At 40.4% G+C, this 27733-nt stretch overlaps 4 protein-coding genes across 5 annotated transcripts; 2 read left to right on the top strand and 2 right to left on the bottom strand.

Annotated features, from left to right (window-relative positions):
• Positions 1–3899: 3899 nt before the first annotated feature.
• LOC124405063 lies at positions 3900–6355 on the top strand. Of its 2 annotated transcripts, none has more exons than XM_046879650.1 (2): positions 3900–4227; positions 6182–6355. In XM_046879650.1, exons 1-2 carry the CDS (start codon positions 4021–4023, stop codon positions 6281–6283), a joined length of 309 nt encoding a protein of 102 aa, XP_046735606.1. In that variant the 5' UTR covers positions 3900–4020; the 3' UTR covers positions 6284–6355. The 2 variants fall into 2 exon arrangements, 1 of the variants encoding a protein (XP_046735606.1); XR_006929062.1 differs by lacking the exon at positions 3900–4227 and adding an exon at positions 4587–4603.
• A 173-nt stretch (positions 6356–6528) lies between these two features.
• Positions 6529–16358, top strand: LOC124405047 (pyrokinin-1 receptor-like). The gene is made up of 4 exons (XM_046879626.1): positions 6529–7385; positions 14395–14615; positions 15038–15536; positions 15692–16358. Exons 1-4 carry the CDS (start codon positions 6548–6550, stop codon positions 15931–15933), a joined length of 1800 nt encoding a protein of 599 aa, XP_046735582.1. The 5' UTR covers positions 6529–6547; the 3' UTR covers positions 15934–16358.
• A 2112-nt stretch (positions 16359–18470) lies between these two features.
• Positions 18471–19533, bottom strand: LOC124410497 (glutathione S-transferase-like). Its single transcript, XM_046888933.1, has 4 exons — positions 19319–19533; positions 19059–19226; positions 18835–18974; positions 18471–18691 (listed from the first exon to the last, which is right to left on the bottom strand). The coding sequence occupies exons 1-4, from the start codon at positions 19449–19451 to the stop codon at positions 18524–18526; spliced, it is 609 nt and encodes a 202-aa protein (XP_046744889.1). The 5' UTR covers positions 19452–19533; the 3' UTR covers positions 18471–18523.
• A 1630-nt stretch (positions 19534–21163) lies between these two features.
• On the bottom strand, positions 21164–26626 carry LOC124409109. The gene is made up of 13 exons (XM_046886531.1): positions 26439–26626; positions 26182–26349; positions 25950–26089; positions 25508–25665; positions 25207–25230; positions 24999–25057; positions 24660–24797; positions 24370–24537; positions 23058–23141; positions 22764–22949; positions 22475–22642; positions 22229–22368; positions 21164–21590 (listed from the first exon to the last, which is right to left on the bottom strand). Exons 1-13 carry the CDS (start codon positions 26569–26571, stop codon positions 21423–21425), a joined length of 1734 nt encoding a protein of 577 aa, XP_046742487.1. The 5' UTR covers positions 26572–26626; the 3' UTR covers positions 21164–21422.
• Positions 26627–27733: the final 1107 nt, after the last annotated feature.

Here is a 27733-nt window from a genome sequence, read left to right as displayed (position 1 = left end):
AAAATGTCTCCGATGGTCAAACTAGTCTTCCAATTTACTGTATGGTTAAACAATTTCCACTCAAGGTTCATTCCCGTTGAGAATTAATCGCGCCACGTTAAGGGAACGTAACGAAAATTCACCCAATTTGTCCGTATGTAGGGATCGTTATTATCTGCAGAGAAATGGAGGAACGATGAGGAGATTCGGAGCGAACGAGGTTCATTATGCAAATACCTTTAGTTTTACGCTGCTGCTGCAGCATTCGCTGTGCTGCATTTTCCCGTTTGTAGTAGTATCTCGCCCATGTATTTGCACAGCAATGGCTGCCCGGTCACTAGGTGATTTTTTATTCCGAAAAGCCGAGGATTCAACGAGTAAAAGAAATTGGATCTCTGTGGGTGCAATTGCAGACGGTCCCGTGTAGTTTCTGCAGCTGTGACAGAAGGACCTGAAAAAGAATCCAAGACTGTAGTTACTTGTGAATTTAAAATTCGTTGAAAAACTTGTTTCCACATTTTTTCAAAATAGCCGCAAACATATTGTTTGAATTGTTTTCTGCAATAGATAAACAAGTGATTAACTTTCGGTGTAGATACGGTTGTTTCATTCCCCGAAGAAATGAAACCGCTAAACAAGACGAGAAATTTTTCCTACCGAACACGAAAAGAAGCTGCGTGGAATTGAGTCTTTACTGCGATCCGAGTTTTTCTTTCGTATGTAAATTCGATTCATCATTGAAAGTTTGAAAATGTCTTAGGGCAAAATTGCTCGAGCCCGGTTGAAACGAAGCGTTGCACAGCGTCTACGCAATTGCTTTGCAAATTCTGATTAGTTTGCGCTGGAGAAATTTTTATTTTCGCAAAATAGGGGTATTCCAAAGCTACGACTATATACTCCGGGATATGCAGGACGTACGGTGGGGAAATAATTCCGGAGTAGAAAGATCCACCGACCGCAAGTTTTGCGCAATTTAAAACTGTAATAAAGAGTGACCGAAAAGAAGTCTCGACAGTGAAGCATCATCACTTTATATTTCACTGGATCTCTGTAAACCTTCGCTACATATCAAGTTCACGTTGACCCAATTCGCGAATATGTTGACAGGCATGTGCCACCCGCGCAAAAGATTCGCAATCTTGCGGTCTTTATCGTTATATGACTCACAGCAGATCGAAATTTACTAGAAATTTTGTCGACTTCGTTGCGAGATTCGCGAGGAAGCGGACAGGTCGGAATAAGAATAGAAAATGGTAAATCGTAAAACCGGGCATACCACATAGTAGACGACACGTCGTCGACTGACTCAGATGTATTTTACTCGTCTATCCCGAAAAATAAAAAGAGACTCAAAAACAACATCCACTTCCGCTGTAATCATTAAAAAAAAAAAAAAAAAGAACCGTAACATGTTTATTCCAGGCTGGAAATACCATCTTCTCGTAGCAACGAAAAATTCACGTTGCAAATATTTTACCAATCTTTTTCGCGATTATCTGGGATGAAGGACTTGCTTTTCACTTTTTATACCTTCTTTGGCAATTTAACGAACACTGTGAATTTCAGTCAATATTTCACTGAATTACCCTTATCGCTGTGTACTCCATAACATCATGTTTATCTACCACTCTGCATCGATAACTTATGGCAAGAGCAGTAGTGCAGCGCAAAAGCTTCGTGGAATGTGGTATTTTCACGTGACAATATCGTTCGCTTGCATTCTGCGAAAATTTCATCGCGGTATGAATCAAACGTTTGAAAATATATTTGAAATTCTTTTCGTACACATCGTTGAAGGTAGTCGCCAATTATCCGTTGAATACAATCGTATTTTTAAACAATTATCAAATATTATTTCAAAAAATCAAACAGTAATCTGCAAGTCCCGATTTAGAGTCCAAAATTTTATCCGTATATGACCAGGACAAGAAATCATTCACATGACACGTATTACAGTCGTGGGAAAATCTATGTTTACACAATAAACTCGGTTATCTATATGGACGTCGTTTATTTATCGCTTAGCTTGAATGATCAGGCGTGATGAATTTTTTTTTCACAAACATAGGTTCCCATAAATTACTATTAAATTTATTGCTAAACGGTGATGTAATCGTACAGGTAAGGCATGAACTTGCTTAATATTAATTATTGCACACTTTCAAGGTTCCATAATTAGCATTACAATGTTTTAAAAATTGTCTTTTCATATGGAACGTGGAAACATTATTTCAAATAAACAAGGAGATTGTAGATGCTCGCAGCTTATGGTGCCGTAATTTCGAGTCGAGTAAAACGGGAAGACTCATTTTTCTAACAACCTCAGATTACGCCGAGAACTTACCTACTACAAGGTTCAATTTAATGAATAGTGAAGTACGTACCTAACGAATAAAGGGCCGAGAGACTTTGCCCAATGCTGAGAAGAAGCAAATATATATAGCTATCGACTAATCACTTTATCCTGTAGCTGTAAATTCGTTTAGGCACGTCTTAATTTGGGTTTGAAATTAAACAAGCGTAAATAATTTCAAAGAAATTCTTGTCCTTTTTGCAAATGGCGACATAGGCATTTCAACAACAATCCATCTCTGTTCAATTCGATTCCTATATGGAATAATGACTGAGAAACATTGACCCGAAGATTCATGGACCAAATTTCGTTTATCGATTGTCTGATCTCAGTCTGAATTCATCAATCGGATTTCGAGTTTTCAACCAGAAACACAGACAGGCGATAAGCGATTCTTTCAAACGTCAAGTAGAGTTTTTGCAAGTGTAATACCTATACATAAAAACGCGGGAAACGTTGACTGCTCTCTGTTTTTTATCCTAATCCTAAGCTAATAACCGCCCAATCAATTACCGTGCGAGTAAACGAATCAACCTTATTACGAAACGGGGCGGCGTGTCGACAGAAAAAGGTGTGGCAGTAAAATGCGGAAAAAAAGTAGAAGCGAAAAAAGGGTTCGATCAAATGTGAAGGACTGGATTTTCGCTAATAAAAACGCAAAGCCAGCTGAATAAAAAGGTTTGTAGTTTAACAAAATTCTGTAATTTAAACGGCGCTGATAACTTGCGTACTTCAAGGCCACCGTTGGCGTCTTTTTCGCATATTAAACAACCCGTAGCAGACTACAATATAGACATAACATAGTCCATTATGATTCCAACGAATAGCTGGATTTTTTACGTTGCTTTGTTCATTCACTTAGTCCTCTGCTCTTTATTTTAGCGCTCGATTGATCGCAAGAGGAGAACAACGCAAGATTAGCTGATAGAACTTTGCTCCAACTAGACGCAACATATATCGACTACGAGAGATTGTTTGGGAAAACTTTTTTCATTTCTCTCCAATTTCCTCAGCCTTCTGACCTTGTGGCAGTCCCATCATGTCGCGATGCATTTTAAATTTTCCTTGCAAAGAAAAGTGGGCTGTACTTATTCCGACAATAGATATGCTCTTCGGATTATTCGAGACCCTCTTCATAAAAGTAAAAACGTTTTTTCTTCCTCTCAGGTAAAAATCTCATCGTCGCTAATATTTTTTCGCATGATAAAATACGAGAAGATAAAATACGTATTGTTTGTACCGATCCCGTCTGACATCGGAGTTGTTGGCCGTGGAATTATTTTGAGGCAATTTTTCAGTATAAAGTAAATAAAATTTCGTTTACAGTTCGGGTTGAGTATAATTTTATACAGAGTTTCGTTGTAAGTCAAGGTGCGCTCAGCTACCACAATGCCTCGTCGAGTCTTGCCTCGGTATACAACGTGGGTTTATATTATCGGACGTCTAATTTGAGCGAGTTGAATCTCCGTTGTCGTTTCTTTCGTTATTTTTCTTTTATTTCATTACATGTTATTTTATTTTATTTTTCCATTTTTTTTTTCTTCTTCGTTTGTTTTCTATCTTCTTTACACTTTAACGTTCATCTCTCTCTTCGTCTTTTTCTCTTCTTTCTTAGACTTCCTCGTTATAAAATTGAACGACGCCGCGGAGGCGTGAAACGAACTTTGGCGCGAATAAGGAGAGAACCGATGATTCGGGATGCTGCATCGGCGACGAAGGAAACGAGGCATGGTGTTTTGCGCTGGCGCAGGCGGGAATCAGCCCCATCGCATGTCCCCCACCAGATCAAGATCCCCATGCGCTGGCCACGCGCTTCAGGGACGACCAAAAAGTCCGATCAAATCGAACTCGGCATCGAGATCCGTCGGTCGAGGTTGTTTGATCAGTACTCCAAGGTGGTGGTGACCGAACAAAGAGACGGGGCGCGATTTTTTTCGCGCTAGTGCCGTGGCGATCATTTCTTGATTATTGAGGGTCCGTTCAAAACCGTGGAACGTAGCAAGAGACCCTCTATCGGATATACATACGTGAAAAGTTGAGAGTTGAAAGTTCGCGTTTATACATAAACAGGTGTTTTAATCACGTCAGTGGATGGCGAGATGAAAGCGGCGTGATGATATGAGTATTGGAGTTTTTCCATCGAGTGCCAGAGCGGGCTTGCGGCCTTGGAAAATTGGCCAATCGTTAATATTTCACGTTGGATAAGGATTAAGAAAACACACCGAGGAACTCGGAGGAAATCTTTAAAGAATTTAACCGGAGATTTATCGGGTATAATCTTTTATCAACAAGCGAGCCTTCGAGGCTTCTCTATTACCATATTTTAAACACAGACTGGTTATATCTACATGATCCACGACCCTGCAGATTGCCAAAGAAACTCGACGCGATTGCATCAGAGCAGTGATGTTAATTGAGCGGTGAAAAGATCGATGGTTTCATTTGACGCGCAACATTTTTTTTACCTTGTGTTTTTATTTCTTCTTCATTTTTTGTTTTTCTACCAAAAATTTTACGCCCGCTTACATCATCTATATATACGTATATATCCACACCTTATAACTATATTCACACGGTAATCATGCTGATTTCCGTTACGCCGTTTATCTTCCTGTGAAAATTATACCAAGCTCGATATATACGAGAGTTATGTTTTATACATTCAACGTTTAAATTTGACGCTAGGAATCCCATTATACGCGTATAACAGTCGAAGCAATTTTAGAACGAAGTTCCTTATCGCGCGTTAGGCACTCTTGGCGGTTGTGGGCTAGGCAGAAATAAGTGCAAGATTTGACCGTCCCGAAAAGTTCTAACGACACTTTTGCTATAGTACGTGAGCACTTTCTCTCTCTCTCTCTCCCTCTCTATAAATAATATCTATCTATCTATCTATCTATCTATCTCTAAGCGCAGGGCTATACTATGCGCCTCTCTTGAGATCCTTTTCGTTTTATCTCTCTCTCTCTCTATAGCGTCAAGCCGTGAGGCGTGCGTGTCAGTTGTATTTTCATAGCATAGAAAAAAAAAAAAGAATAAAAATATTAATTACGATTTTAATACCATTCCTTCATTTATTTAATTTTTCATTTGATTATTCACAAGCGTTTTTTGTTTCTTGTTTCGCCTTAACAAACAGCAATGAATCATCGGTATATCAATAGTTAAAAATAAAAGAATTGTCTTGCTTAGATAGTTACCCAGAGGAAAAAATAAGATTGTGACTATCTGTTTTTTCTCTCACTTCTGAATCATACACTTATGTATATCAAGCTACCACTGACCAGTTTAATTTATAGGCAGACTATAGTAGCCTCATTTCAGAATGTGGAAATATTCGTTCAGTATGTTTCTTCAATGCTATTATGATTTTTAGAACAGATCAGGAGCGCGCGGCTTTTGACATATTTTATTCGTACAAAATGGGGACAGTCGGACGGAGAGTGAGGCAGTTGAGTAAACAGCAAAGGTACTTTTGAGAAAGAGAGAGAAGAGCGAGAGAGAATAAAAAGAAAAACAAACTCATTGATGTCGCACGTCGACGATAGGGGAAATCAATGCGTTAGTCGTTAGAGCAATTTTTTACACCCAGAGAGCGATTCGATCGTGAAACGAAGCAGAAGAGAAGAGGATGACCCGGCAACGACAATTTAGGCGATTTATACGTTTCCTCGGAGCACGCGATATATCATTACACATGGGTGTCGGGGTATTACCTATAAAAGAAACGCCGCGAATTTCGTTGCTTGTTACCCAACGATGGATGGGTGAATCGTCGCCCACTTCGGCATCAATCGTGGTCAGAATAATTCCGAAAGTAACACTTTTTTCTTGCTTCTTCGTTTCCAGATCCAGGGATGTTTGAAATACCAACGGCACTCAGCCGTTATCCATGCCGAGATAATCGGGCATCAAGAATCGTCAGCATGCTCGAGAGGACGAACTAATTGAGAAGAAATTGAACGCGTGCATAAACAAGGTCAAGGTTTTCGCGGCGCAAACAGCATCCGAAGAATACTTGAAGACGCGTACACTGCATGTATAGCAGAGAAAAGACAATTGGCAAATCAAGATGCATCTGTACCGGCCAGATCGTAAATCAATGATCGACGAACAAGTGGAAAAACTACCTATAAACGAAGTACGTCTGAGCGGTTGAATCGCGTTCGACATTGGATCACGAATCGGTTCGCAGTGTCTTTGTATCGACTGAAAATGTTTGAAAACGAAACAGTTTTTCCGGGCAGTGGGATTAGGGAGGAGAATGATTCGGCTTGCAACGATTCAAGAGGGATCGCCGAGTACTTGAAACTGGAAGAACCCTCGCGAAGGGATCCTCTCTACATCGTCATACCGATAACGATAATCTACGTGACAATATTCCTCACCGGAGTCGTCGGCAACATCTCGACCTGCGTGGTAATAGCGAGAAACAAGTCGATGCACACCGCGACCAATTACTACCTCTTCAGCCTGGCGATATCGGATCTGCTGCTTCTGGTCTCTGGTTTACCTCCAGAGATGTACTACATCTGGTCCCAGTTCCCGTACGTTTTCGGTGAGATATTCTGCGCGATACAGAGCTTCGCGGCGGAGACGTCGGCCAACGCGACCGTCCTAACGATCACCGCCTTCACCGTCGAACGATACGTCGCCATTTGTCACCCCTTCGTCTCTCACACAATGTCCAAGCTCTCGAGAGCTGTCAAGTTCGTTGTGGCGATCTGGCTCTTCGCCCTCGGCTTGGCTGTGCCACAAGCCATTCAGTTCGGCATCGTTTACGGCGAAGACGAGAACGGCACCACCGTAGAGGAAACCGCGAGGTGCACCGTCAAGTGGGTGATCCTAGAACATGCCTTCGAAATATCAACCATGCTGTTCTTCGTCGTCCCGATGACCATCATCACCGTCCTCTACGTACTCATCGGCGTCAAGCTCAGACGATCGCGGCTTTTGACAGCCGTCAAGAGGACATCGATATCCAACAGCATAAACAACGGCGAAAGTGTCAGAGGCAAAACGGCCGCTCAACGGAACGTCATACGAATGCTGGGTAAGAGATTTGCATCGATAGTCGAAATCGGGGAGTTTTAATTAATGCTTGAGCTTTTTTCAACATTCAGAATTAATTACAGTATTCAGTTCAACAGTTGTGACGAAATAAATAAGTTTTCGCTTTTCGGTACACGAATGATTCCAAGTTTCGGTCGGTTCTCTGATTTTATTTCTCAGGATCTTGAGTTTCTTCGAAATATATTGCGACTTTCAACGATTGCCGGCAAATTAACATTATCATCAAAGCACAGAGTGCAGAGCATCATACGAATAACGTAAAAATGGACCAAATACTTATTGTCAATTATCCACTACCCATATTCACGTGGGAGTCACGTGTGCGTGTGTGTTTTTGATGTCAAGAACCGCGCGACGCCTGCATGTGAAATGAGTTGCTCAACTTCAGACAGGTGCACGTATTACCCGACAACGTTTGCTCGTTTTCTAATCCTGCTTGAATTCGTCTTCAAGGCACTTATGCATTGTAAATCAGATTCTTGTGAATATTCAGGGGGCACCGAATCACGAATGAACCTTTGCGAGATTAGTTCACCTTATCGATCGAGAGGGAGGTTCAATTCTTACCGTGAAATTGCACACCTCCTAAAAATTATGCGAAAAGGGTATTCGGCTCGATGAGTTTACATTCGATGGACAAAATATCGTTCGTTGATTACCTTGGATGACATGAATGATATTAAAAAATAAATGAGACAATCATTAGCAATTCAAATATCACACGTACAAGTATTAGCCAAATTTAATTACGAATCGCGATTCTACGAAAAGTTAATTTACAAGATTGCATATTTTTACGATAGTAGCGAGAAATAAGAAGATTGCTGCAGTATTTCAGATGTGACAGAAGATGACACCCTAATTGAGGATGATACATGACTTACGTTTATTCGGTTGAACAAGAAGAGAGAATGAAAAATTGATCGTACGGTACTGGACTAGCTTTTCACATCATTTGCCGGAAATACAGCAGGAACCGATAATCGCGAGTCTCTGCACAAACATCCTCGCGGTGTTTTATGTGCCACCAAATTGGCCTGGGCACGTAGAAAAGATTCGCAACTGAGGAAGTAACAGAAAGTAATAATAATTCGTTACCGAAGGGGGAATCTGAGTCTGATTAGTTGAAGTTTTAGATACAATTTTCCTGCTAACGTAATATATTACGCAATGTGATATATTATATCGTCGGTGAATTGCAATCAGGGCAAAAGTTTGTAGGCACAATTTATATCGGGCGTAAATATTGGCTGATCGCAATTGACCCAAAAAAGTGTTGACAATAGGAAGTCAAATAGGAAACGAAAATCGAATAAGAAAGAAATGCAGAAAGATCCCTAATCCATCTCCATTCCGTCGTCAACGAAATTGCCGGCCAGGCGGAAACGCGCGTTCTTCTTTTTAATCGTGATCAATCAATCACCAATTCTAGCCAATTGACCTCATGACGTAATTTTTATCACAATAGACAGAACGAGTGTAAAGCACACACGACTTTGACCCAGAAAATTGTAAATCGCGATCGATTTCCAGCAACACTGCCGCAGCGGAATACAATGCCGATGAAATGAAACTTGTTACCGTGACGGCAATCTGACGATATGAAATATTGTAGATAGTGAGGCCGACGATAATTTTCAGATCACATCCAATAAGATGCGTAAATTATCGTTTCATTTCACCTGATACATGGGGGTGAAAAATTTCATGTTTATAACTGCACTTGCTGGTGTTATTTATTCGTAAAAAAATTTACTCTCTTTCTATGATATACAGGTGTTTGTGCAATCTGGAGAGGGATTTGATTAAAACGGCTAAGTAGATCACTTCATTTCACAAAGCTGGGAAAAAATTCATAACTACTGGATTAGGAATAACGTTGAGAAAAAAAGAAGAGATAGAAAGAAAGATAGAAGAAAAAAAAAACTAGCTTTACTCCGATCGTTAGGGCATTTAATTATTCAGAAACGAAGCTTATGTCTTATTCATATCTGAACCGTCGAGCAGGTAAAAATTCCGTGGAGCATATCATTGTTAGCGTGCCACAACGTGCGACGAGAAAGGAGAAACGAGAATAATGCGGCCCGCATATTTGTTTGCGAGAATCGTAAACGTGACCAATAAATCATCGGTTATTGGGTGTTTTTGCCGCATTGACGGTTTCTAGGGGCGAATTTGTCCGTCTCCGAATGTCCCAATTGTAACGAAAACCCTGAACATAAAAAGCGGAAACCGCCGAAGGTTTAGAACTTAATCAGTATTAGTGTAATACTTGATCAATTCCAACCTGCACCAAGCTTTATACCGACTAATACTGATCTATTGAGCATCGGGCAGTAAATACGAATTAGGAGCACTGGATTTGTGCAACCGCAACGCGGGCCTCGAGGCGAAAAACTAGGGGGATTTTTTCCGTCTGTCCAAACAGCTTTGCCCCATCGAACCGTCGACAACATTCGATGGAATTCAATTTCGGACTTTTTGTCAGTTAATTCAACGACGCAAACAAGTCTATAAAAAATAGAAATAAAATGAAAATACACAGGGAATTGGAATTTTTTTTAACGCCGTTAATTTCCAATGACGTTTGACGCCAAGAAAACAGAAGACTTTAGCCACCCTTAACCTGTCAACAGCAAGACGGTGAGGTACTAGCAACATAGCGGGGTGATTGAGAGAACTTTAGGCTGCTGGGAGAGAGATCGATTGTCTCCAGAATTTCTATTCCCGGGTGAATCTTTAGCTATAGCTGAAGATAAGCTAGAGGTTTAATTTACGACTCGAAGCAGAAATTCGTGCACACGTAAGTCATCGTAAAGCGCAACAAGTGCTGTTTAATCTGACGTTACATCTTGAAAAAAATTTTAAATGGCATTTTTGATGGCTTTCGAGCGCGTTGGATAAACTATTTATAAATTCGATCTCGATCAAATCACTTCACAAGAAAAAAAAAAAAAAAAAAAAAAAAAAAACGGTTCAACAATTTCACCGATAAAGTGAAGATCGATTGATCAAATTCTGCTTTGCGACGATTCGAGCGTATATTTTTGTACACTGGGACTACAATAATTGGAACGACAAAATCCGCGACACGACACTCTAACCAATCACGGTGTAACTGTTGGTATGGCATGTGTTAACAATAAGCATTGTATAAAGCGCTAATAATTGTCCTCGCAATCAGTTAAATCCGTCGCGTGCAGCGCCGCCGTCAACGCTTAAGTACTTTAGGGTTGTCAAAATCGCATACTTCGGTTATTGCCGCGACGAAAGCAAGGTTGGGGTAATAATTTAAAAGTTACGGCTCGAAGCTGACAACATTTTCCGCCCGATATACTCCGCACATATTCTCTCAACTAGATAGTTCCCATTGCGAAATTTTTCAAGTGCTGTTAAACTTTCCTCGACCACAGCTGTAAGCCTGGACAGTGTCGACAGTGTTTCGGTAACGAGAAATTGTATCACTCCGCGGAAATACAATGAATTTTTAAGTTTTTCGTGTAGTGTGTAGCGTAAAAGTTCGTTACGTTGCCGTATAGACTTATTATTTTCATTAATTAGACTTGAATCAAAGGTAGATATTTCACACCCGAATTTACCGGGCTTTTTTATTAACAAATTGATTAGTAGACGTGATATTTACAGTCGGTTTCGCAATTCGAACGCATAAAATGAATGAATAAGTTAAGTAAAATGAAAGAGAATTGGCGTTAATCAATGACAGCGAAATGCTTTGCTTGACTCGAATTTTTCTTATCGGTATGGATGAAAAAGAAAGAATAAACGAAAAACTATCGTCGAACACAGTATGCTTCGCTTTACTGAAAAATTATATTTATTCTCAATTCGGGTGGAAAAATGGATTCTTTTAACGGGTACAAACGAGTTGATACTTACTTGTCGATCGCGCGTTTACGGTTAAACGGAATACGGTGTAATATTAATTAATTCAAGGAAAAGTAACTAATCGAATTAAAGCGAAGGCTTTATAATAAGCGAAAAAAAAAGTCTGGGACTCAAAGGAAACGGTGTGGATGATTTAGCTTTGGGATATAATCATTATTGGAAGTAATTGGAAACAGGGGAAGAAGTGAGGAGATTCTTTCGCGGGTTTATCCGCCTGTAAAAACACCGCTTGTCAGTAAAAATTAACTTCCGCTTCGGAGATGCGACGGAAACTTTTCAGGATATTTCGAAAATTGCTGGCAGTACAAAAACCTGTCGGAAACGACAAAAGTTCCACTTCTTTTAAAATGGCAATTATGAGAAGTGGGAAAATAATCTGAACATCTGGTTGCGAATTGATTCAAACAGAATTAGCGAATTCAAATACTTCGTTCAGCTTGAATGTAAATTTAGAAATACCGCGCTTCTAGGTTTAATGTGCAAACACATTACCGTCTGAACAAATCAATTCCTGTACCGGGACATTTATACGTTTATAGATGTACGTAAATTTCAATTCGGGCACGATTAGACACGTTTCTGGAAGCCATAACACCTTGTCCGAAAAAAAATTGAAATTCGGTAGAGTTTCCAATTCGTTGCATTTTTCGCTTGGGGTCAGGGGCGGACTTTTTATTTCCGAGAAATTTGATTACAAGGATTCAGTTTATGTAAGCAGAAACGTAAGGAAAACAATTTCATCAGACCCGCATCGTTATTCACCTTAGATTCATGCTCGCAGCGTAAAAACGAGGTGAAAATTTTCACCTTAAAAACGTATTTGCAGAATAGCGAACTTTTCTCAGATCGCAACGAAATAAAATCGAGAATAATACAACGATTCTAAAAACTGCATCATACCGGAAATTATGAAAAATTTATACATCGTCATACGAAACACGACGCCAAGTAGAAATGACAGGAATATAAAGCCGCGTTGTTGGTAATCCGCCAGATTTAGGCAGCTCTAGTTCTTTCAGATATCCCACGCAAGTCTGATGAGGTTACAAACGACCCCGAAAACACGCCGACCAAAGTTTGAAAACAACCGATAAAGCTCAAACTCGATTCCTCTAATAACCGCAAATCCGTGGTTTGTCCATTAACGCAGGATCCGATCTTTTTTTCTACCCACGTTTACCAATTTCGATTTGCGGAGTGCAGACAATTTAACTCGGACAAATCGCAATTCAATGTGACAGAAAAATTCGGCGCAGCATGTATAGTCATGATCAGTGACGATGGATTCACGGAGTCACCTGGTTACCGAAATACGTTATTGGTGGCAAATCGAATTTGTGAATTTGATAAATGGCGCGGAAGTCAATGGCACCATTAGACGGCGTTTCAAGTGAAAAAACTCTCTTGATGACCAAAGAGCAATTGTGTAAAATTCAATCATTCTCAAACATCGTTTCAACTTTTGTGAGTGAAATTGATTGAAGTGGCACGAGTCGAAAGGTCTAGTAAGGTCGGAAAGAAAAATGATCAGACCGAAAGAGCATTTTAGATTGGAAATTCTACCCAGCCTTTTCATTTGGCTTCGAGTTCTTACATTTAATTGTCAATTCTTATTACGCGCCTTGCAGTTCGTTTTACGCAAGGACGAACAACGAGTTAATTAATTAAATCAGTATAAAGTATTTCGTTGAACCAATCGCAGGCGTTAAGAAACGCTCTCACTACCACCGAAATATTTTACTCCGTTTCGCTGAGGCGGTGGATTCAGATGTCAGTGACAGATGTGCTCGTCTTTACAATTCCGAAGAAGACGTGAGACTCCCTTAGGGAACAGGATCGAGGCAAAAGTGCGATCGTATCTTGATTTCATTTATTTCACAATATTTTGTCGAGATTCTGCGGAGAAGACTATTGTTGGCTGAGTACCGAGTAAGACAGGGAAAGGAAAACATTCTGACTCGATAAGTAGAGAAGAAACGTGAGGGGTGAAATTGGCTCTGAAGATACGTTTTTACAATAAATATTTCGGCAATCAATCGACCTGAGAGAAGTAATTGCGAAACTAATTTTCGACAATTACTATGTAACGATGAGAAAAGTCGCGGACCATAATATGTGCACAGGCAAGATGATTGAAAGTAAATTTCACCATCATATCTACATGGGGTAAACCGTATTTGCATATTCTCAGGCAAAATTGGCACCACGATCTACGTAATATACCCGACACCGGTGAAAAAAAGGGGCGTTTCGGTGTTCATACTTTTTGCGCGAGTCTTCCCTTTGGATGAGGAAAGAAAAACAATTCCACGAAGCCGGAAGTCCGGATTTTCCAGCGTTCCGTCCTCCCTTGCGACCTCGGCTTCCTCGACAAAGTGGATCAAGAGACGAAAACGTGTTTCCGCACTGATACGTGATGCCTGTCTGACTACCAATGCAGCAAATCTTTTCTCCGAATGCGAAAGCCGTTGATATAGGTGTACCACCGAGGATTGCTTGCCGACGAATGATATCCGGATCGAAGAACTCCCCAACTATGCGGTATCGCACAATGAGATAAGATAAGTCCGTAAACAAATTCTCTAGGCCAACGAGGATTGCTTTGTTTCATTTGAATGCTTTCAAGTGCGCCGGTTTAACTTGACTTTGACAAATTGAGGAAACACGCTTAGATTGGATCGATCGGCTTAGTGAAAAAAGCAATTCGTTTCACGTTGTTGACGAAAAAAATGAAGATGTTATGAGATAAAGTTCCACCATATTTGGCTGATGCAAAATCGAATAACTTTAAAAATTAAGTAATCACTCGATACTCGATCATCGACGTTCTACAATTGAAAACCATAATTGAGAGAAGTCCCGTCGCTTACGCCAGCGCTCGAATTTAAATATGAAAGCGTACGGACTAATTTTAAGTCGACGTCAATGGCAAGCTACCGACGAATCGCGACACTTCCTTGTTGCTTTTAGGTCGATTTGATTCTTATTTCCAGATTTAATCCTCGATTCCGGATATTGCGGGCAGCTCACGAACTTTTTTTCTCCCGCCACATCCGCGTGATTTAATCTCGATGTTTTCACAGTGGCAGTCGTCGTCGCTTTTTTCATCTGCTGGGCGCCTTTCCACGCGCAAAGGCTGCTGGCTGTTTACGCCCAAGGTGCGAGCCAGGAGGAACATCATCCCGTTTTAGTCACTGTCTACACAACCCTAACCTACGTTTCGGGGATATTCTACTATCTCTCGACGACGATTAATCCACTCCTATACAACATCATGTCCAACAAGTTTCGAGAAGCGTTTAAGGTATCTATAAAGATCAAACTCTATATAAGGTTGGGATTGATTTGAACCTCAAGTACACCTTTACTTGATTTTGTTTCTTCCGGCATTTGAAATCCACAATAACTATCAAGGTTGTTATTGATATATTCTTTTTTGCTGACCACTTTGAATCACAAAAAAATGACTCTTGTCCCGCACGAATTTATTGGTGGCTATTTTTTGTCAGAGACTTAATATGTTTGTGTGTACCAGAAGTCTCAACATAAGTGTGGATATTCGAATAATAACGTAAAATAACGGAAATTTAAGTTCAACCCTTGTCTATTCTTCTCGTCAATTTACTTCTTTATTTATGTATCTACTAAAATTTTTACGCGTCCTTATGCGTTTGAGCATCAGTTTTTTGAACATATCAAGTAAAATTAAAGAAAATTAATTCGCAGACGATGCTGTCCCAGCATTGCGGCCGAAGAAAATCTCAGTGGAAAAGCAGCCCGCGAAGACCAACTTACAGTGCATTGTCACGTCGTGCGACGCGAGTCTGCGATTATCGACACTGTGATGCGAATTATCGGCAGTCAGGATCGGTTTCCGTAAGCGAGGAGGTGCAACGACCAGCGTTGCAACACCAGGTAGCCTTAGACGTGGCTGATGGCGGAGTCGAGGGGATTTTCAAAAGAGAAACTGTCGAACTGGGGGTAGAAGGATCCCCGGAAAGGATGACGGGGAATTCAAAGGAGTCGAAAGGAGTGTTCCGCAACGATATTAAAAAAAGTATCTCCAGAGGATCCTCGGATTCTAGTCAAGTCACGATGACCACGTCGGTCAGCAAGAAGCTCTGCAACGAGGGCAACAACAACGCGGCCTTCAATTTCGAGCATCGTGTTCCACAGGAACACTCGATGGAAACGAATCCGCGATCTCAGAAAACCGTGGTTCTTGGTGAGTGGTTTGATCTCCAATCTTTGATCTAAGCTTTTGATGCTCGGGTCGTTCGGTATTTTAATCCACAGTTTCTCTAAATGTGGATTCTGTGTGTCGTAGACGCGAATTTGCGACTATTAGAATCAAAACTTGAGCGGTTTTTTTCCCTCCAGGTATTCTGGCGGACAGACTACGGTTCGGAACGAGAGGATTGTTCGCCTCGGATGTGAAGAACACCAGGCCTAAAGTGAGACCGGAAGTTGCTAGCGCGCCACCCAGGTTGAGGAGCGAGGCGAGCATAGAGAGCGCGAACACGATAAGTAATTCCAGTCTGCAGGATCTGGACGAGACGGAATTCACCGGTTCGGAACTCGCCCGATACATGGGGGAGGTGAACTTTGACCTGATCACTTGACGATCAGCCAAGCATTCCAAAGCGACAACGTCGTCCTTGCGGAGATTCTCACTCAGGGATTAAAGCGAAATTCATCCGCCGTGAAATTGGATATACTGGACTCCGTAGCCGCGAGTTGTTTCAAGAGGTGGAAAATTATTTGAGCCCGATCCGCGACAACGGTGGTCAGTTCGTGAAAACGGATAGAGACCGGGGGAAAGTGCGGAATCCGGTTTCGGTTTATTGGAGTTTCGCGCGTCATTCGATGCGTGTAAAGTCCGGCTGATTGATGCTCGTCTAATTAAATTTCACGCCAAGTTTATCGAGAGAGCAGAAGGAAACCGATACCGATATAATATCCAGATGTGCTATATATCGTTCAGATTGAAAGCAAAATGAAGAAGTGGTTAAATCGAGCAGCAAGATGGTACAAGAAAAGTGTGGGGGAAAAAAACTTCAAACAGTCGTAATGCCAATCCGAAACGATTCTTTCCACTCGCTGAAACTTGACGAGCTTAAATTATTATTATTATTGTTATGCTCTGGATGTTGAGCCATTAAAATAAATTTGTAAACTTACTTTTTGTGAACCTGAAATCTGATATAATATTATTCTCAAAGTTTTACTGTAACAGCTTCAGGATGTTGCGTGATGTTCTTTTAAAGCCAAAGTTTCGATGATACAAGGAGAGTATAGGAATTTGTATTCCTCAAATTATAGCATCATGTGAAACACGTTCGCGTGGTTTTTACGCAAGGGTTCGTTAAACGTGTTGAAAGAAAGAGTAATTCTGTGAGTATATTCTTAGAGCATTCGCTAGTCCTGTAGTTCCAGAATTCGCGATTAAGGCGAAGTCGATTTTTATCAAAATTGTAAAAACTTGTCTATAATACATGTATTAATATCTGATGAAAACAGAATGTAAGTAATTTATTTATTTTTATATGTCATCATAATAATATATAATAAACAATTAGCAGGCGCTAATTGGCATTCGACCGGCGAAATTTGTGTATTTATTATAATAACTATAGTTATATCCGTCTGCACGACGTACCGCATAATCACGTCGTACGTAAGTACGATTTGTATATACGTAGACCAATTGTACCCGTGAATGTGTCTATTCGTGAAAAAGTCGACTACATTGTTGAATAAATTATACAATCAGTACAGATAATTAATGTCTGAAATAACGCAGACCAATGACTTTAATAATACCCCACAAAATATCTCTGCAACGAGTTACGTGTGCTAATCACATTTTATTTCTGCTCTCATAACACAAATTTGCGATACAATTACATCTTGGAATAAGTTGAAAAGCAATCTTGCGAAGTACCCAAGCAAAGATACGCAATCACCGATTACGACGATTCGGGTCAGTCTGTCAGAGCTGATAAATTCGGGCCCCATTACCTCCTCGGAGGGTCAAGGTCTCCGCGATATTGAAATCGTTGAGATAAATAAAATCGCATGGAAATATTCGACACAGAATAATTGACCAGAGGAGCAGAGACGAAACAAAATAATAATCATCAACAAGTGAAACGATTTGTAACTTCATACTTACAAAGATCAACGACTCGCAGCTCGTGTATCCATCGCAGTCGTTTTCGGTTGAACACAGAAAACACCTGATAACTCACTCACCAATCACGATCTACGCACCCTCGAAACAATAATGAATTATTTGGAAGCACTCGGTAAGCGTTTGCGAACTCGGCGACCGTCTCGTACGAAGTGTGCGAGTTGTTTGAGTTCAGAAATCGTTTCCGATACAAAGATGGCGCGCGTATCGAATGTTTCTACCTACCTGCTGTACCTGTTGATATCACGGATGGTTTGGCGCGAGGAAAACACCGAGGACCAAAGCAAACTATGAAAGTCAGAGAGGCTACGATCATGACACGTTGCATCTGCATTAATAAGAATCAACGAATTTTATCTTGAATATTTTCGAGGCTGTGTTGCGACACTTTCGTATTTATTGTAGACAAAAGTTTGGCAAACGCTAATGGGTGTAGATTAAAAATTTTAATGTCGTTGTTAAATCGCGCGAGGCATGGTTATCAAATCCGAAATTAGGCGCAGACACAATCACTGCCGTTGTAAAGTTGGATTCTGCGTAAGCTTGAGGGTAACTAATTTTCAAGCTGAGAATTTCTCGCCGGCTAAACGTGAACCTTAATGATACCACTGACTGTTTATTTGCTCAAGGCGATAATCATAACAGCAGTAAAATATAGACGGTTATGCGGGATTATTAAACATGGGATAAGATATTGTCGGGGAAGATATTAAAGTATTAACTGGCGAATTGTGTCGGGTTAAAAATTTTCCCCAGGTTGTAATTTTAATCTAGTGTATTTTCAGCCAGCCGGGTGATTGATCAAGATACGCATTATTTCTCAACATATATTAAAAACGTTATTTTTATTTTTCTGAACGTCAGACACGTACCAAAATTCGTAAAATTCATTCGGTAAAATCGTTGGAAGAGATCTTAAAGAATTTCAGTTTTTCGTTCGTTCGTGAAAAGTGAAGGTGTTTTTTCTCTTTCGCTCACTCCGTCATTCGTCTTTGATCGCACATCGCTTGACATCGTCCTTAGAAGTCCGTCTTGGGACGCTTGGCAATGTAGGCTTTGATACTGGGCTGAGAAACAACTTTGTCAACGAGACTCTTCAGGCTGGGGTAACCCACGAGAATGTCTTTGCCTGCCAAGTACGAGAAGAAGGGGCTGAATCCAGCGAAGACAATATCAGCGGCCGACAACTGGAATGACAAAGTTGCGAAATGAACAACGAGGAGATTGTAGAAGTGATGTGATGAAAAATCGGTTTCACGTAGGACACAACAAGATCAAGTGACGCAGCGCTCATCAAAACCAGCCATGATAAGAAAAGCGACCAACGTACCTTGCCACCAACAAAGTATCCTCCGTTCTTCTTAACGGTGGTCTCGAACTTGCCCAAGTAGAAGGCAACCTTCTGGAAAGTTTCAGCCTCAGCGGCGGACTTCTGCGCTGCATCAGCGGTGAATCCCCATTTTGCGAGCACTAAGAAACGAGCATTTCAGCATGTTAGAACACGGAAAAAGGGGGAACTGGTTTGGATTAGACGACTCGGTCGCTCGCACTCACCCTGTCTCAGGTCGCTGATGGTTTCCAAGGTGGCGTCAACCTCGAAGGCCTCGAAGTCGGAGCTGCCGAAGAGGTTGAACTTCTTGGCAAGGAATCGAGCGATCGGGTTCGACTGGTAGAGCGTCTTTCCATCGACTTCGAGAATCGGGAGCTGTTCCAGAGGAGTCTCTGCGAAGAGAGGGACGATCCTCGATATATGGTCGAACAAAACGAGAGGAATGGGGGAAGTCTTTTTTTAATCAAAACTAGTTTCTACTCACGGGATTTGAATTGCGGCCAAATATCGTGGGTGATGCGTTTGTCCTCGAATTTCGCGCCACCGTAGCTCAGTAGGAACCTGATCGGCTCTCCAAGTCCGGCAAGGTTGAAGTAAGTCAGTTTGTAGTTCGACATGGTGGATTTGGAGGAATGGAAGACTCTGGTTCTTGAAGACGCTCTAGCCTCGCTCGATGCTCACACGAAATGCGATGGGACTTGGGGGGATCTCCGTTATATAACAGTGGTGTTGCAGCCTTATCGGACTCGTTCCGCCTGCATGGGTTTAGTTTGGTCTTATCTACCCCCGCAGCAGCGATTTTCTGTTCGAAAAAAATGAGCCGATGATGAAAGAAATCGCGATTAAAACAAGTTTGCATGGATAGATCGCATTCCGTCGCTAAAAAACATACGATATGCGATAATACTCCTGTTTTGTTTTTTCACGGATTACGTCATTGCGTAATCGATTACAGCGAGTATGTATTTGAATATATGCGGATCTGATGTTGCCGGGGAATGATATGGAATTTTAACAACTGGTTGAATTATCACGAACTCAGTTACGTTGTAACTAGTTTTCATTAAGTTGCGGATATCAAAAATAAACGATCGACAATGGTTTCCCAAAATCACTCAGTTTTCGCGAGTTTCTAGAATGATTGAAACATAAGTTTCTGTTTCCGTGCAGATCACATGTAACAAAGCGAATCCGTTGTTCCAGCAATATTCCGCTAAAATCTATACGATAAGAAACTTTTATCATATTCACGTGTATTTAATCAACTGGCTTCGAGACTTTCTTAACTCTCTATTTATCATCAGGTAAAAAGATGAAGCCTGTGTCTGGTTTTGAGTACGTTCTACGTGATGATTGTGTCAAAATCGATTCCTTCTCGACATACTAGATACCACGGTTTATCAAATTGTGAATTGCGAAATCGTCAAGAATGAACTGTGAAATCCAGTGAAGGTTACGGACTTCACAGGTGAGAATATTTCTGAAATTTTCAATAGCTTCTTCGGTTTCTGCAGATCTGTCAACGGCATCGTTGATTGCGCATCGTGCAGCAAAACGAAACACGTAATTAGCAGAAAAAACTTGTTCAACGAAGTTCGAATCTTTGTGAAAAAACTTCCTCTGAATCTTATAAAAATGTATAATAACGTAAAAGCGTAATCACAATTTATTATATTCTGACACGATAAGCAACTATGGAGCGACGAAGCATTTACTTGCTATGTCTAACCCCAGCGATGGGTCACAGACCGATAATCGAATAAGCGGTGGTTCAACGACTACAGCAGAAACGAGATTCTCGTCATCAGACGTAATTGACGCTCTACGCGATTGCTCCTAGCTTGTATAATTGCCGAAATAAAATTGCATTATTATGAAAAAATACAAGGTGGACATAATTTTGTATAAAATAAGGCCTTATTCGACTGAACAAACTTAGAAAGGTAAAGAAAGTGACAACTTAATCACACTGAACAGTTGCTTGTACCATGTTCTCATGCAATTCTGATAATATTCAAAATGTCATAGTCACGATGCACACTTTACTATTTTCTAGTAATTAAAAGAAAAGAAATTCTTTTGTATGTGAGTGTAGAGATTTTTAGTTTTCACAGAGGGGTGATGCAATTAATTACATGTTGGGAGGTAGACGAATATTGATCAAAAACTCGTTGGTCAGTTTGATATGAATATTAAATATTATATAATGAAATTTTCATGCAAATAAAGCAAACGGTCTCGTGAAGAATGATAAATAAAACAAAATCGGCGAGTCACAGACTCCAATTCGGCACTTCTTGCTTGTTTTCTTTATTCAACATTGCTGATAAAATGCGTCGTATAAAATGTCTGTTATAGGTTGAAATAATACAAAACGAGTAAAAAATAAAAAGCGCCTAATTCTAGTTCAAATTTTTTCATGGTTTAAAATAACATACTTTTCAGATGAAGAAACCTAGAAACTATCATCTTATAATACTCCGATTCGTCGAATGGATCGAGTGGTTGTTACCGACTCTATGTATGACGTGTAAGCTGATTTATTCTAGATTTAAAACACGTAATCGATATGAGCTTTCGCATCCCGTTCAGTATTCCGTCACCGGACGCTTAGCAATGTAAGCTTTGATGGCAGGAAGAGCCTCAACTTTTTCAACGACACCCTTGAGATTCGGATAATCTGCAAGGTAATCCTTACCCACCAGGAAAGCGAAGATGAGATGGAATCCGGCGAAGACGATGTCTGCTGCCGAGAGCTGCAACGATAAAGGTGAAAAGAGTTTAGCGACTAAAAAGATGCGAAAAATCGAGGAAGATCAATCAGCGCTGTTCAACATTTACTCAGAGGGAAATAATTTAGTGAATTGAAGTTCGAGTTAATTTTCCCCTCTATATTTTAATGTGAAATTACCTTGGCTAAAATAATAAAGTAAGCTTTCACAGCATTCCATTGTTTGATTTACAAAAATACTTTTTACCTCAAGAGAAAAAAAGAAAAATATACGTTGGATCCACATGTACGACGATGACAAGATTTTTTTCAGTAAAGTTCCTAGTAATTTTGAAATGCGACCAATTGTAAAAACATTTGTGAATGCAACTACAACATAACGATAAGTAAATCGCACACGATCCCTGTAATTATAACTCAATAAATGCACTTGAGTAGAAATACTTTCGAGCATGTAAATCCAACACCAAATTGTTTTTGTTGCGTGCTGAAAATCCGAATGCTATCCCTACGGCGTCCGTTATTGTGATGCCATCCAGAATAGGAACTTTTTCAGTCTTCTCAATAACTTTTAGGTTGAGAAACACTGAACGCAAGTTGAGCACCCTGAAACCCTGTAAGTGGTCTGTCCGTGCCTGCAACTTAAGGAAGCGTCAAACCTACCTTGCCGGCAACGAAATATCCGTCGTTCTTCTTCACCCACGCGTCGAGTTTGCCGAGATAAAAAGCGGCCTTCTTTTTCGTCTCTGCCTCAGTTGCCGCCTTCTGCGCCGGTTCGGAATACCAGTACCACTTGGCGAGCACTAAGAGTATGTAAAACGAATTAATTTGAACGGTTCATAAACGCACACAATAGAAATAAATATCGGATTTTCATTCCAAATTTGGGTGGAATCAGAATGGACTTACGCTGTCTCAAGTCGCCGATGGTTTCGAGAGTGGCATCGACGTCGAATGCCTCTAAATCATTGCTGCCTAATATGTTGAATTTCTTGGCAAGGAAGCGGGCGATAGCGTTGGATTGATAGAAAATTTTTCCGTCGATTTCGAGAACCGGAACTTGTTCCAAGGGCATTTCTGAACAGGTAGGTATACGGCAACGTGAAACATGGACAGTATATTTGCTTATGAATTCAGATAACGGAAAAGTCCGTTCGAAGATTTGTCGTCTTCGACGAGAAGCCAATTTCCTACTTACGTGGCTTGAGAGCAGGCCAAGCTTCCTGAGTTATGCGGTTATCTTCGAAGTCGATGCCTCCGTAGCTCAAAAGGTATCTAATCGGCTCGGCGAGACCGGCAATTCCAAAATAAGTCAACTTGTAGCTCGACATGATGCCTAATAACGTTGCACCGAATTTAAGATAAGAGAATAACGAGCAGAGTTATCACCACTGTTCTGTTGACGTTCAACTCAACTCACAGGCAGCTCTGACTCTAATGCCGGCTGCGCGTTATGTGGCCAGAAGCATCGAGAAAGGACGGACGGACCGACCGTGACGTAGATCACAATATTTTTCCACTCTTCCATCCTTGTCGACCAACCGTGGTAGCGATACACCTAGTCTCGTTCTACCGTCTAATCATCCCACTTTTGAACCACGTTTCTGGTCGAGATCGGCGCCGGTTACAGACGGCCAACATGCATATCTATAGCCCGACGACTACTCGTATAATAAACTGACATTCGACGTTGCGATTAGTGTCCTCTATAATTTCTGCTCATGGTCAAATTTGCACAAGCATTTCTGAATGATAATTTTTTCGGAGCAAAAAGAACCGAGGAGTTGATGAAAAGATGACAAATGATTGAAAGTTTTGCGCACGGCAAAAATTTATTCGTCGTGTTATGTATTCTTATTACCCAATTGCATAACTATTGAATTTAGATGAGATGAGCTTGATCGGTTTCACCAACCTTAGCAACGTGTACAGATGCATATTGCAGTCCGGTTGCAAATAAATTTCAACAAAGCGTTTTCGGACACTTAGCAATGTGAGAATTGATACCCGGTGAAGCATTGACTTTCTGAACAAGATTTTTTAGGTTAAATAATCTGTTAAGAAGTCCTTTCAAAAATAGGCGATCGATAATTGTGCCAGAAAATCAATCGAAGGTTATAAAACTGTTTCAGAGCATTTGTTCTTATGATTTTATTTGTGGAATGGAATGGTCAGAATGTCGTGAGTAAGAATATGCAAACACAAATGCGATATCTATATTCAGTAAATAATCATTTAAAGAAGATGACAGAAAGGCGAGAAGATTCACTTTGCAGGAGTGTAACTTTTCAAGTGCTTTTCAAGTGTAGACGAGAGGGTTAAGACAAAGGTTTGAAACAATGCAAGAGAATTAGGTATCGATGGAGCTCACAGATAGTAGAGTTTTGTCAGAAAAAAATATTTTGTATGTTGATAACAAAATCCTTGCTACACGATCGATATATCGATGCACTTCACATGCAACAAAGTTGTTCGGTTATTGTATCAATATTCCGCTGAAATCTACGATAAGAAAATTTTATCGCATCTGCACGTATTTAATCAGCTGGCTTCAAAGCTTTCTTGACTCTCTGATTAGCTTCGGCTGTAAAGATGAAGCCAGTGTCTGGTTTTAAGTATTTTCTACGTGATGACTGTGTCGAACTCAATTCCTTCTCGGCATACTGGGTTCTACGATTTATCAAATAATGGTTGTGAAATCGTCAAAAACAGACTGTGAATTGATTCAAACCGTTCATTTCGCACATATACAACTAAATATTGGATTTTAATTCCAAGGTCGAATAGAATCAGAATAGACCTACTTGGTCTAGAATCGCCGATGGTTTCGAGAGTCGCGTCTACCTTAAATACCTCAAAGTCATTGCTGCATGGTAGGTTGAATTTCTTGACAAGGAAGTGGGGGATAGCGTTGGACTGATATAACGTTTTTCCATCAATTTTAAGAACCGGAACCTGTTCCAAGGGCATTACTGAGCAAGTACACGATAAGGTGAAACACGGATGTAATTTTTTTACAGAATTGCTTTCAGATAACGTAAAAGCCTGTTCGAAGATTTGTCGTCTCCTGCGAAAGGCCAATTTCTCCACTTACGTGGTTTGAGCGCCGGCCAAGCCTCCTGAGTTATGCGCTTATCCTCGAAGTCGATGTCTACGTAGCTCAGAAGGTACCTGATCGGTCCGGCGAAACCGGAAATTGCAATATAAATCAACTTGTAGCTCGTCATGGTGTCTGATAACGACACACTTGATCAAAGACACGAGAATTATATTCATTCTCTATTTATTATATTATATTATACGATTATTCCGGCTGTATTGATTCAAAATTCCAACAACGCGTTACCTGGCTATATAAGAAGCGAGAAAATATGTAGAGACTGTCGTGTAAATAAAAAAAAAAAATTTCAACGAAGATCAGAAATCTTTTCACTCTCCCATCCTTTGGGTGAGTCTACCGTGGTGGTCCTACACCTAGCCATGTTCCAGCCTCTAATTATCCCCACTTTCGAACCACGTTTCTGTTAGATTACCACCGGTTACCAACAAACAATATGTATCTTACAAACTACCTGTCGACGTTGCACTTCGTGTCCTTGAGCAATCACTCGATTCCAGAATATTCTTCAATACTGGTTTACAGTTGAATCCTTAGATCTTCGAGTCTATAATTAGTGTTTATGGTCGATGGTCGAATAAGCATTTCTGAATGATACTTTAAAAAGTAGCGAGGAGTTGGTGACGACGAAAATGATTACAGCATCATTGAGTGCTTAGAGTTTTTGCACACGGTAAAAACTTCCGCGTCAATTTATTTATTTTTACTATCCAAATACATAGTAATACTGAATTGCGATGGGATGAGCTCGATCGATTTTACCAATGTCAGCGACGTGTACAGATGCACGTTATAATTCGTTTGTGAATAAATTTTAAAGGGGCGTTTTCGGACGATTAGCAATGTGTTCCTTGATACCCGGTAGAGCATTCACTTTCTCGACGAGATTTTTTAGGTTAGGATAATCCGCGAGGAAATCATTGCCCAGGATGAAGGAGAAAACGGGATTCAATCCAGCAAAAAGAATATCCGCGGCTGACAACTGTAATGGGAAACGGTATACATGCGATTATTGTCTGTAGTGGCTTCGAATTACATGATAATCGATTGTAGCTTGAGTTGCGATAAGTCGTGTTCAAAAATATACGCAGGCACAGATTTTCCCTGTGGAATGGTGCGTCGGAGTGAACTGGAGTTACGAAAATTGTTATAACAGACGAAAGTTTCTAATTGATAAAAAATATTTTCCCATTTCCACTAATAAAGAGTAACGGTCCATCAGTGCATTGCGCGTTGATCAATGGATAATATTAAATTTGGACTTACTTTCCCACCCACGAAATACCCGCGGTTCTCTTTTACCGCGGCTTCAAACTTGCCCAACAAAAAAGCCGACTTCTCTCGAATCCCTGCCTCTTTGGCGAGTTTATCTTCTGGAGTTTCATGCCAGGTCCAGTTGAACAGTACTAGAAGATAACAGTGTTCAAAAGTTTTCCAAAGTTTCTAAAAAATCATGAATGTATGATGTTCCTTAAGATTCGTCAAAAGCTGCACTTACTATTTTTTAAATCGCCAATGGTTTCAATATGAGCATTTACTTCGAAGTGTTCGAAAGTAGTGTCGCCGAATAAATTCAATTTATGAGCGAGAGATCGAACGATTGCGTTACTCTGATACAACGTCTTCCCGTCTACTTCGAGAATCGGAAGTTGTCCGAGAGGCGTTTCTGGGGAGGAAATTCTCAGTTTTAGCGTTTTAATTGCACCAAGCTAACGAACGATAAATCAGACGCGTTAAATTTCAGCCGATTCTCACTTGGTTTGAGCGCTGGCCAATCTTCTTTAGGCAAGCGATTATCCTCGTAATCGATTCCACCGTAGCTGAGAAGGAACCTGATCGGTTCTCCAAGCGACGCTATTGCGAAATAAGTCAACTTATAACTCGACATTATGTTTCTACCGTCACGCTACTGGTTTTCACAGTATCAATCACAGCCCCACCAACAGCTTTTTCGCTTCGCTTGACGCTGCCGCGTTATATGTGGCTAAAATTCAGGTGGACTATCGTTATATATAAGGTCAGTTCGTCTTCGACATGGCAGTGCAGTTCTTGCTTATCGAAATGACTTACTATTTTAAGAGGCAGGGCACATCGTGAAGTGCCGCGTGGATATGATTAGACATTCACATACGGTCACGTAGCGTAGTTACTACCATAATCCGAAAACCAACGGCAATGCGATTCTTCGTTACAGCGAAAGACTAGAGAGTTTACAAGCAATACCTAAAATTGACTAGTCACAATAGCCACACTGTTTCCGTGACGAAAAGGCGGAATGGGTATCGGGATAAAAATTACACAAGACATTACTATCACCGGTATTTTTACCATGTATGAAACCATTGTTGATTTGTGCGTATAGCCGCTGAATTTTTTATCTTAACAATAATAATATATAATAACAATAATAGAACATCGCCAAAAGTTAAAACAACATTGTCTCCAGTTCTAATTAAGATGGTTTTATTTCCTGCAGATTACTTGTCTCGTGAACACGAATCTCAATCTGTGAGAAAAAGTCACGGCCGATCCGTGACTATCCAGTAATTGAAAATTTGAACATATGGAATACTTTCATAGGATAATTTGGAAATTTACTGATATTTTTTATCATGAAATTTCGTTTACATTGCAGCAGCTTTTACAGGGTAAGATCTTAGGTGTATAAGCACTGGCTCCCCCTCGTACTACCTGCCCCTACATGGGGTTCCCAAACTACCAAACTTAAAAATGTTTAATCAAACCTGAACAAAATGTCTGACTCATGCACGTGCAAAAAGAATTTAACATATGTATACCTAACTTTATACCGTATATAGATAAAAAAAAGAACACAGTAAAAATTGTAAGATTCAGAGATAAATGAATAAAATGGTTCTACATCTAACAGCTGAATAAAATCTTGAATCCCGAATGAAAGATTTGATGGAAATTATTCGTGGTTATTAGAAATTACATTATATTTCGCAACTTACGAAAGGTCATAATACCTGTAACAAACAGGTGTCGCAATTACGTGTAATTTTGATTAACGATTGGTTGCGGAAAAT

The sequence above is a fragment of the Diprion similis genome, chromosome 1 (genome assembly GCF_021155765.1).
Source record: "Diprion similis isolate iyDipSimi1 chromosome 1, iyDipSimi1.1, whole genome shotgun sequence".
Classification (NCBI taxonomy): Eukaryota; Metazoa; Arthropoda; class Insecta; order Hymenoptera; family Diprionidae; genus Diprion; species Diprion similis.
Note: the sequence above shows the minus strand (reverse complement) of the source record. Positions and strands in the feature narration are given on the sequence as shown.